Genomic DNA, 12,171 nt, shown 5'->3' with positions numbered 1-12,171 from the left:
TCTGGATGGTTTATATACAGTCCAGTCATGAGGTTATGAAAGCATGTACCAGTATGAATAGATTTTCTGCTGGAATAAGGTATTTGGTTTTCACAATGTTCTCCTCAGCCGAAGGTTTAATAATGGTAGATGTCTGGTTCTGGAGTGACACTACCTCATCAATAACTACAACCAAATGACATTTATGATCGCTGAAAGGATTCTGTTTTCCAGAGACAAATGTGTGACGCTAGGTTCACACTAGCGCCCGGAGTCCATTCCGAGCTTTCCATCTTCTGCATGCAGAAGACGGAAAGCTGTCAGACCGGGTCCGGCAGTGAGCGCCGGTGAGCGTTTTATGTTCTCCGCCGCAAAACCGTTTTTTTAAAACCGGACACAGAGTACTGCATGTCCGACTCTGTGTCTGATTTTTTAAAAAACGGTTTTGCGGCGGAGAGCATAAAACACTCACTGGCGCTCACGGCCGGACATCTTTCAAACCCATTCAAATGACTGGGTATGAAAGAGTCCTGCAGGTTTCTGTCTCCTGCTCAGTTTTGTGCAGAAAACGGAAACCTGTTTGAACGGAGACCGGGCACAGATGTGAACGAGCCCTTAGATGTGCAAGTTGCCACGTTATTGTTAGTTGCTAACCTTCAGTTTTATCCAGGTTCAGTTGTAGCCAGCTGCTGAAACAGACCACAACAAGCAATAAAATGTTCCAAATGTATTTATATTGAAAATATTTTGCCTCAAATAAAACCAAAGTTTGATGTAACTGAGAAAACTGAGTACGAGTATGTACTGTTAGGCCTCATTCAGTGGAACATATGAAAAATAATCATCCAAATTACATCCATTGAAAAACTGATGACCTAGACTCTATGTGTGTAGAAGAGACAGATCTGGAGACCGCCAAAGACAACTCTCCGAAGGTCTTCAAGTCCATGTCCTCCACCAAACAGACTGAAATAGTGCCTGGTCATATGTGCTGAGGCAATGGGGCCTAAATGTAGGACCGAACTGACAACTGTGGACCAACTAAATGTACTCTAATTTCTATGTAATATGGAAGTCAGAATGATGAAATATTTACCTGCACGTTTGTATCATTCCAGTGACTGACATCTCAGTTTGCAAAGACTGGACAGAAGGTAGCATTGCTACTCTGAAGTGTAGTATTGCAGGCCGATACCCCAAAAACATAACTGCAGTGTGGCTGATCCGACAAGGGGACAAGGAGATTGAAATAAAAGAGAAAGGATCCTTATACACACCCGGGGACTACAAAGAGTTGCAGGAACAGGATTCCTATACATGCTGGAATATTGTAAAGAGTAGATTTGTGGGTGGAATACGCCACTCTCTATGCTCCATCCTCAGCTTCCAGGTACACAAGGAGCGGCATGACCAGGCAGAGTTTATCTGCCGCTTCATGAGAGCGGGCACGATCTTGGGCGAGAAAAAATACTTTGGAACCGTCCTGGGTAAGTCACAAACAGTAAACTGGTAAAAAAAAAAAAAAAAGTAATAATCTTCCTAATGTTTAGAGTATTTATTCTTAGTCCTCAATCATTCTTTAGTTAAGTTAATGTGCAATACATAGAAGCAAAAAGCTCAAACTAATAGCAGCAACATCCACAACAAGATCATACAGGACATGTCAAAATAAATGTTATTACAAAATAATGTATTAAAAGTATGAGGGAAACATAATTCCAATAAAAACAGATCCATATGGATATCCAATATTCTGGCCAAATGATTCAACGTATGCAGAGAAACAGCACATAGTGAATGAGATGGAGCATAATAATAAGATGCAACAGGAAGGAGAAGCAACCATACCCTAAAAGTAACGCACTGACTAATGGCCGGTTTTTTTTTGTTTTTTTTTTAATGGACATCACACGGCAGCATTGCATTCAGTATAAGTGAATGGGGCTTTACACAAGACCGTTATTTTCAAGGTTTGTTATAATAGACAGTATAGGTCATATTCTATTTCTGCCGTTTTCACAGGATCCCTCTGTACACTCAAACGTATAGGAGATTGGTGAAAATGGGTGCCCATAAAGTGCAAGATGGTGGTGAAAAATGGCTGTTTTGCACCTCAGTTGTGGGAATGTAGCTTAAAGGGGTTGGCCACTTTCAGACCAATATTGAGAAACAAACGTTATTCTTTGTACAATAAAAGGATATACAATTTTGCAATATACTTTCTGTATCAATTCCTCACGGTTTTCTAGATCTCGGCTTGCTGTCATTCATTCTGTCACTTCTAGTGAATAAAAGTTTGACCATGGTCATGTGATTTACGGTCCATGGTCATGTGATGAGGACACAGGTGCACAGCTGATTACCAGGCAGATGTCTGATTACTGGGCTGTGATTATAACGAGCGGCACCTGTGTGCTCATCACATGACTATGGACCGTAAATCACATGACCATGGTCAGCGTTTTATCCACTAAAGGTGGAAGCAGAATGAATGACAGCAAGAAGAAATCTAGAAAACTGTGAGGAATTGATACAGAAAGCATATTGGAAAATTGTACAACTTTTTATTATACAAACCATAACATTTGATCCCCACATCACCAAGCCTCAACACAAAAAAGGAGAAAGAGAACTTCTGTGAGACGGCATAGCCTCTCATTGCTTTTTCATCACCTATTCTCAACATATCCACAAATCACAGACGGTCAAAAAGGAATACCCCCACAACTAACTGATATCCCTGGGACTTGTACTGGGACATTTATTCTAAACATATATGGAATTGTTTGCTCAGAAAACTGGATATCCATTTGTTTTTTATTCTATTTCGGTTTTGTGTGGATCTATGTGAGGATGCTTTGAATGTACTCTGTTAACTCAATGTGTAAAATTCATTACTTTGTCAATGGTATGGCATGAAACCTATGTCTAGACTTCTGACTCACATTGCAATATGTTTCTCCCTGCAGACAGTTATGGCTTCTATTCAGTATCTGACATTTGTCTACCTGAGACGTGCAATGAGGGAGAGAGATTAACCCTTAGCTGCATTATGAAAGGAAACATCCCACGGGACATCAGAGTTACATGGGAAAAGTGTCTCAATGAAGAGCATACAGTAATCTCAAAGGAACAAGATGTCAATTACCAGGTCACCGAGAATAAATCACAAGGACAAATCTGCGCTTTCCTCACGCTTTGCCCATCCTGTGAGGAATCCGGAGCCGTCTTTACAGCTTCATTCTCTGAAAATGAAGGTCGGATCCTTGCAGAGCGCAGTTCGGCCCCTCTGAAAGTAGCCGGTAAATACTCTAAATGTCCCACTAGCACTGACGTAAGAGGCCATTGGGAATACGGAGGGCTCCTCGATATTGTTCAGTGAATCAGACCATACAAAGAGTGCTGAGCCCATGCTAGGTCCAAGTAGGATTGCTACAAATGAGACCCACAAAATAGTAATAGGACTGAAAATGGCTGGATACAGCGTTCTATTAAAATAATAAGGACATGACTTGGAAATTGCACATAGGTATATGTCAGGGTACAACATCTACCTCATTTATAATTTACAAAATGATAACACAAATGTCTATAATGTTATCACAACAACAGTCACAATGGCTATAATATAGAAATGGTTTCCTCCAAAAAACACAGGTTATTATATGTTACATTATGGTGCTTGGTTAGATCAGTGTTCTTTTCTTCCAAGTATTACTTTAGGGCTCTCTTTGCTGTTGTTTATTGACAAGACATTTGTAGGGAAAATCTACTGACATGTGACGAGCACAGAGCTTACAATATCGATTTTGTGAATATCAAATCCTGAGCCCTAAAACAGCTAGAGAACAGCCTCATAGCAGAATAGTATAGAGGACAGATCTGGCCTCAAGAGGGTCAGCAAGAAAAAAATATTTACTGAAATAAAACACAAAGATTCATTTTCGACTTCACCAATCTGTTTCAGAAAATACTTATATACCCAAAGAAATAACAGTTCTGTGCAGTTTCTCCTATAAATACAGGGTTGGATAACATGTTCACTGTGTCCATTCATGTCAAGAAGAATCATAAAAGTGAGCAAACAGAAACATTAGACCGATTTTTTAATGCCCACGAAAAAGGTCTATTCATTTAGAAATGTAGACTAAGGGTAAGTTCACACTGAGTTTTTTGGTCAGGATTTTGAGGCCGTATCCGCCTCAAAATCCTGACCCAAAAGACAGCTCCCATTGAAATCAATGGGAACCGTTCAGTAGTTGCTCATTCTTCAGGCTGTTTCGCGTCACGATTCAGCCTGAAGACACTCCTTCTTCCGGACTAGGCCCATTCATTGAGTGCGCGGCTGGATGCCGATGCAGTGCACCGGCTTTCAGTTGCGGCTACCTGGTTCTTGGATTGGAACCTGAGGCGGCCTCCGCTTCAGGTTCCGGTCCAAAAAAGCCCATCTGAACTTACCCTTAAAGAGGACCTTTCATGGTTTGGGGCACAGGCAGTTCTATATACTGCTGGAAAGCCGACAGTGCGCTGAATTCAGCGCACTGTCGGCTTTCCTGATCTGTTCCCTGGGTAAAGAGCTTTTGGTCCCGGTACCGTAGCTCTTTACAGTCAGAAGGGCGTTCCTGACAGTCTGTCAGGAACGTCCTTCTCCACAGCAGCGCCTATAGCACTGTACAGTGTGAGCGGAGAGGAACGTCCCCTCCCCTCCTGATAATACTCCTCTATGGACGAGCACTGTGAGCAGAGGGAGGGGGCGTTCCTCCCCGCTCAAACTGTACAGTGCGATAGGCGCTGCTGTGGAGAAGGACGTTCCTGACCGACTGTCAGGAACGCCCTTCTGACTGCAAAGAGCTATGGTACCGGGACCAAAAGCTCTTTAACCGGGGCACAGATCGGGAAAGCCGACAGAGCACTGAATTCAGCGCACTGTCGGTTTTCCAGCAGTATATAGAACTGCCTGTGCCCCAAACCATGAAAGGTCCTCTTTAAGGGTTCACTATCAGTATCCTTCTTTGCAGTAGTATTCCTATATCAGGGATATGGTAAATCATTCTATCCAATTGATAAGCAACCGTACCTGTATGTAAGCATTCATAAAAAACAAGACAAGTGACTTTAGTGATTTTAATGTGTGAAACTACCTCTTTAGTATTTGGTGCTGTACCTCCACCTAACAAAGGGCTGCCACCCACCACTGTCCTTACATCCATGTTGAGGAGGAGCTTGAGATGAATAGAAGTAGGCTCCATTCAATATCTATTAGAATCGTGGAAACAGCCAAGTGTGGTTGGGCCATCAGAAATTGTACATTTCATATCTATCCTCTGGGATCAGATCAATATGACCAGCCCTGAACCAGCAGAAACAAATTTTAATTATACAGGAAGACACTGCCAACAAAATGTTAAATACATATTGTTTATTAATGCATGTGCTATACATGGCTGAACATACAGCACCTCATCATTGTATGTATACGAGTCTGACTGTATGTCCATTGTAAAACGAATGTTTTAATTTTTCCATGTATGTAACACTGCCTGCTAACATGTATGCATGAGATAACCAATGATGTGAAAACCATTACATTCATATTAATGTATTCAATACATGTGTCTGTTTGTTTCTTTCCTATTCCATATGGTAATGTGTGTATCACTGCTTCACACTATAGTGCAATTGTCACATGGTACTAGAAAAAAGGCTATCTGTGTTAAACGGAGTTTGTTAGCAGTCAATTGGTTATAAAACTAATGCCAGTACCTTGTAGAGGCGATTCTACAGATTCCAAATATGTCTATTATTATACTTTGGAGCCCCATTTTTATGTAAATCGCTGTTTTTATTCCTATGTAAATGAAGCCCAAGAATCCAGAGCTGAAGCGGAGGCAAGCTTTGGTGACCACACTTCGCCATCAGATGCCTCTGCTCCCAAAGAGAACATTGCCTTCAGGAGCTGCACTTTGCCATCAAAGAGCTTTTCCCCACATTTCTATATGGACATTTCTATATGAATAAATCAGTGATTTACATCATTATTACATGACATTTGCAAATGAGCATGAAAGGTGATTAACAGAAGTATATTTGGAAACTAAAGTGTTTTAACTGACAGAAGAAGCATGACTGCTTAGTAACTGAATAGGAGCAGAGCTGCAGCCCCTGGCACCCCATCCCCTGACTACCACTGCACATGACTGCAGCAGCTCCTATACCTGTACACCGAGCTTCAGTCCCCAGAATCATGGTAAACATAAATTGCGTCAGAGCCATAGATGAACCTTGAGAGGTTTGTTCAGCAAATATTGTCAGTGCTCCCCCTCAAGGACTCTGCAATCTGCCGCCTGAGGCAAGATACTCGCCCATCCCACCATATAGCAGATGCGGCCCTGGCTACAATATACAGATAGGAAGTTGTATTCAGAGTAGAGAGCTCCCTATACTATAGTGGTGACATTGGAGAACTCCCATTCCCTTGAATAGAAGCAGAGCTGCTCCAGCAGTGTACCTTGTAAAGCTTCAGATTGCTTTAACAGCTGATCAGCATGAGGTCTGGGTATAGAATCCTCACTGATCTTACTAATGATCTGATACTATTCAATTTTCTTAGGTCTTGGACAACTACTTTAACAAAACGGCCAACTATATTTATTGTATTATTTTTGCTCATAAATCTGTGCTAAATGACTTGTGTGTCCAGTAGTCTGGATTATGCAACAGGTTACAAGGCTCGATCAAGTCTTATTCTGTCCATGTCAGAAGCAAAAAAAAATAAATAAGTAAATAAAAGGTAAGGAAAGCATAAGACAGAGCAGAGAGAAATTGCTAATGCTAAATAAATAAATAAATAAATGCTATGTATCTGTGAACAGTTTTGCATTATATGGAATTTATATGGTCTGCATTAGTCTCTGTGAATTTTATGTCATACTAAAATTTAAAAAAAAACTGCTTGAGCTTGCCATACACATTTGATAAAAATGAGTCAAACTCAGAGAATACGACGATATTATAACTTTCTACCATGATTTGAAGGTTTGCTCACACTAACTACACTCACCGGCCACTTTATTAGGTACACCATGCTAGTAACAGGTTGGACCCCCTTTTGCCTTCAGAACTGCCTCAATTCTTCATGGCATAGATTCAACAAGGTGCTGGAAGCATTCCTCAGAGATTTTGGTCCATATTGACATGATGGCATCACACAGTTGCCGCAGATTTGTCGGCTGCACATCCATGATGCGAATCTCCCGTTCCACCACATCCCAAACATGCTCTATTGGATTGAGATCTGGTGACTGTGGAGGCCATTGGAGTACAGTGAACTCATTGTCATGTTCAAGAAACCAGTCTGAGATGATTCCAGCTTTATGACATGGCGCATTATCCTGCTGAAAGTAGCCATCAGATGTTGGGTACATTGTGGTCATAAAGGGATGGACATGGTCAGCAACAATACTCAGGTAGGCTTTGGCGTTGCAACGATGCTCAATTGGTACCAAGGGGCCCAAAGAGTGCCTAGAAAATATTCCCCACACCATGACACCACCACCACCAGCCTGAACCGTTGATACAAGGCAGGATGGATCCATGCTTTCATGTTGTTGACGCCAAATTCTGACCCTACCATCCGAATGTCGCAGCAGAAATCGAGACTCATCAGACCAGGCAACGTTTTTCCAATCTTCAATTGTCCAATTTCGATGAGCTTGTGCAAATTGTAGCCTCAGTTTCCTGTTCTTAGCTGAAAGGAGTGGCATCCGGTGTGGTCTTCTGCTGCTGTAGCCCATCTGCCTCAAAGTTCGACGTACTGTGCGTTCAGAGATGCTCTTCTGGCTACCTTGGTTGTAACGGGTGGCTATTTGAGTCACTGTTGCCTTTCTATCAGCTCGAACCAGTCTGGCCATTCTCCTCTGACCTCTGGCATCAACAACGCATTTCCGCCCACAGAACTGCCGCTCACTGGATGTTTTTTCTTTTTCAGACCATTCTCTGTAAACCCTAGAGATGGTTGTGCGTGAAAATCCCAGTAGATCAGCAGTTTCTGAAATACTCAGACCAGCCCTTCTGGCACCAACAACCATGCCACGTTCAAAGGCACTCAAATCACCTTTCTTCCCCATACTGATGCTCGGTTTGAACTGCAGGAGATTGTCTTGACCATGTCTACATGCCTAAATGCACTGAGTTGCCGCCATGTGATTGGCTGATTAGAAATTAAATGTTAACGAGCAGTTGGACAGGTGTACCTAATAAAGTGGCCGGTGAGTGTACATTATACTAACAGGAACAGCTGAGCAATGCAGCTTCCAGAACTCCTATAGAGGTGAGGAAAACTCTGTGAACTTTCTGTTGAAAGCGCTGTGGGAAGAACTGCAATGCGTTCACGCCGTGGTTGTTCCCGCAGCGCTTTAGCGCGGCGGTTCCGACCCGTGGGGCCTTAGCCTAGCACAGCTAAATAAGTTACACTGATTCCGTAGCTCCCAGTGTCCTCTGATAGAGTTCTAGAAACAGTGTAAAGCAGCAGTGTTTGGCGGGTTCCTACGGGTCAGAACTTTGGAGCAGTTTTCCTCATCTCTGTAGTGATTTGCCAAGATGGCAATACCTCTAACTCTACCTGACGGAAGATGTCAAAGAAACAAAAGAAAAAGAATCTGGCAAACTGGATTTTCTGCAGGTAGAATAGCTGATGGCCAAACAAGCTCTTGGCCAACAGATATTCCAAGTACAGTATGTGACAAGCTTTAGACTTTTTTTCACTCCTTCAACAAACATAAAGGGCCCCACTATAATATATGTATTTTGTAAGCTGATGATGACATGAAAAGAAATGTAAGGCTCTAGTCTTAGCACAAAATTGGTCTGTCAGGTTTACTTTTTATAGGAAAGACTTGTTCAGCAGATTACAGTATTCTAGCTGTCAAGCAGTAATGGAAATTTGCTGTAACAGAGGTCAGCACCAGATTGAACAGCAGCAAAGTATTATATTCTGCAGTATAAGTAAAATATATTTGTATTAAAAAAGCAAGCTAAAGTTGTGTTCACATTTTTGGTAACTCCGTCAGACCTGATGGCAAGAATAATGTAATAAAAGCTTTAAACAGGATGAACATCATGACAGAACCCCAACAAACCTTACTGTAGGTAAATAGGGTTCACCAGGATCCAATGTATGATGGAACAAAAGCTAAAACCCCAGTGTGAATAAAGTGTATTCTGGTGACCGTAGAAAATAGGTAAAACTACTCCCAATGAACACTGTATAGCCTGAATAAAATATTACCTTGTGCATGTACCCTGATAGTAAGAAAAATAGTGCGCATTTTAATAAAAGTAAAGCTATGTTGAGCAATCCATTCTTCTGAAATTGCTGGTGAAAAAGTTGGGATTTTTGTCCAGCAATTTTATGATGTTTCTGCTTAGCAGATTCCAAACAGAATGGAAGTTCTGTGGTCAGACGTCACCAAACTGTTACTAAGTCTTTTAGAATCATTTTAGAAGGCGTGTGTGTTACTGCTTATGTTACATGTAAGGCCCAGTTCGCATCTGCGTTTGGGCCAGTCCGTTCCCATATTCACATGAAATACTCGGAGAGAAAAGTCAAAAACATCTGTCTCTCAATATTGGTCTGAAAGTGGCCAACCACTTTAAAGGAATTATCTGAAGGGCATTTAAAGGAGCTCTATCATCTATACATATATTCTACATGTACCTTTTGTATGTAAATTGCCTCAATAGTTTTTGAATGATCCCGTTTTTATCCATATGCTAATTAGGCTCCAGCGTGCACTCCAGAAGTGTCTGTGAGCACCGTCTGCTATTCTCTATTATGTGTGTGAGAGCAGAGAGGCTGCTGTGCTGATAACTCATCTCCCAGCTCTCATATACATAGCAGAAAATAGCAGGCGGTGCTCACAGACACTTCCGGAGTGCTCGCTGGAGCCTAATTAGCATATGGATAAAAACGGGATCATTCAAAAACTACTGAGGCAACTTACATACAAAAGGTAGGTGTGGAATAGCCTTTCTAAAGGCAATACAAGGATGTGCTTAGCTAAAAATGACTTTTCCCAATGATAGAGCCCCTTTAAAGTAGAGTGAGCGTTGCTCTATTTAGTCTCTTCTATCTTAGCCTGGTTATGAGTGGCACTTGCTTCGGCCACATCTGTGCACCAATTTCAGCGTTCATGTACAGGACGTTATCTCACAACAGCAGAATCCCTGCATTCAGATAGTCAAAGGGGAGCCTGCTAGAAGGTCCACAGATATCCAGACAACCTGGTCATTTGTATCTGTTATAAAGGACATTGGGTATAAAGAAATCACTACATAGGGGAAAATCCAGTACAGGCTGATATTAATGAGCTTGTCTTATTTTTGGCAGAACCAAAGAAGACGCACTGGTCTCGGACCTATCAGGACTGGGGTTTCCGAGCATTTGATGAAAATGTGATCACAGAGATGTAACTATGCATCTCTCTACAACCAGTTACCGCTATATGCTGTTCTGATGGATCTCATCCCTCACCTCCTAGAACTGGTAACAGGTCATTACGATTCATATAAGACTGGAATCCTGAAATATAATAATAAAAGCACAGTGGTGGATCGTGTGTAGTCTGTTGCTCCTCTACATTGTGTTTAACGTAATAATCTGGATCTGTGCACAAAAATACTGACATCGTCATACAGGGACTGTGATATTTTCATCACAATTTTACAGTACTTCACCGAGTAGTAACCAGAGAGCAAACACTGTAAGGAGCACAACTGCGGAGCTTAAGTCACCATTGTCTGTATGAAAACATGAACGTGGACAGAAGTCGTATATTGATATCTTTTGTTATGCCTTGCTGCAATACGTTATGGCATATTCACACCATCACTACTTTTTATTGTATTTATTGATATTACAAGCATATATGATTAATAAAAGAGGAAAATAACCAGATCATGTCGCAATAATTGTTTTAGGATGTTACAAGAATGTGATTAGAAGAGGACTGGTCCAGGTAAAAGACTAAGCCCCTAATATGGTGGTAACATTATAACGTGGGATTAAACAATGACAGATAACTTGATATACGAGATTTCACTAAATACCAAGCACAGTACCATACATACAGTATCATAGTGGCTGTGCTTTGTATTGCAGCTCAGCCCTATTGACACAATTGGGACTGAGCTGCTGCTGTACCATGTGACAGATATGTGTGATGTCATTAGCACGGCGCATGTCGGGTGTTTAACTATGGCGGCTGCCCGGGAATTTTATACAGTAGACACCCAGCACTAATGCCTCTGATCGGTCCCCGAAGGCGCATGGGCGCTGCCATTTTGCCTGTGATCACAGGCGCCTGGAGCAAGCTCCAGGGCCAATGTCACGTTTCCATGACAGCCGGGAGCCATGTAAAGGTTCCCGGCCAGTCTGCAGCCTCTTTCTTTTGCAGGCTGGTCTATGCAGCCTGCAAAAGAAATGATGATTTTTTGCAATGCATTGCAATGCATTGGCATTGTAATGCACTGCATTAGTGATCAGACCCCCTGAGGTTCAAGACCCTAGGGGGTCTAATAAATGCAAAAAAAAAAAAAAATTCAAAAAGTAAAAAAAATATAATTTTTTTTTTTAAAAAAAAAGTATTAAAAATTCAAAATCGCCCCCTTTCCCTAGAACACATATAAAAGTAGTTAAATACTGTGAAACACATACACATTAGGTATCCCTGTGTCCGAAATCGCCCGCTCTACAAATCTATTAAAAAATTTTTCCTGTATGGTAAACGCCGTAGCTGGAAAAATAGTAAAAAGTGCCAAGCCGCGGTTTTTTCACTGTTTTGATTCTGAAAAAAAATTGAATAAAAAGCAATCAAGGTAAAAGCAATTCCCCAAAATGGTAGAACTAAAAAGTAAACCCGGCCCCGCAAAAAAAGACGCCCTATGCATTCCCGTACACGGACGTATACAAAAGTTACGGCTGTCACAATATGGTGACTTTTAGAAAAAAAAAAAATTAACACAGTTTTGGATTTTTTTTAAGGGGTTAAAATGAAAATAAAACCATATACATTTGGTATCCCCGGAATCGTAACGAGACACAGAATACAGGGGACATGTCATTTTGGCTGCACAGTGAACGCCGTAAAACCGAAGCCCGTAAGAAAGTCGCAAAAATGCATTTTTTTCTTCAAA

At 41.5% G+C, this 12,171-nt stretch overlaps 1 protein-coding gene across 1 annotated transcript in view; it reads left to right on the top strand.

Annotated features, from left to right (window-relative positions):
• Positions 1-10,815, top strand: part of LOC142217319 (uncharacterized) — a 28,951-nt gene extending 18,136 nt beyond the window's left edge. Inside the window, exons 6-8 of the mRNA XM_075285521.1 lie at positions 1,098-1,466; positions 2,949-3,281; positions 10,367-10,815. Of these exons, the coding sequence (XP_075141622.1) occupies positions 1,098-1,466; positions 2,949-3,281; positions 10,367-10,449 (785 nt within the window). The 3' untranslated portion in view covers positions 10,450-10,815. The remainder of the gene's footprint in view (positions 1-1,097; positions 1,467-2,948; positions 3,282-10,366) is intronic.
• The last annotated feature ends 1,356 nt before the right edge of the window (positions 10,816-12,171 follow it).

This window comes from Leptodactylus fuscus, chromosome 8 (genome assembly GCF_031893055.1).
Source record: "Leptodactylus fuscus isolate aLepFus1 chromosome 8, aLepFus1.hap2, whole genome shotgun sequence".
NCBI classification, from domain to species: Eukaryota; Metazoa; Chordata; class Amphibia; order Anura; family Leptodactylidae; genus Leptodactylus; species Leptodactylus fuscus.
Note: the sequence above shows the minus strand (reverse complement) of the source record. Positions and strands in the feature narration are given on the sequence as shown.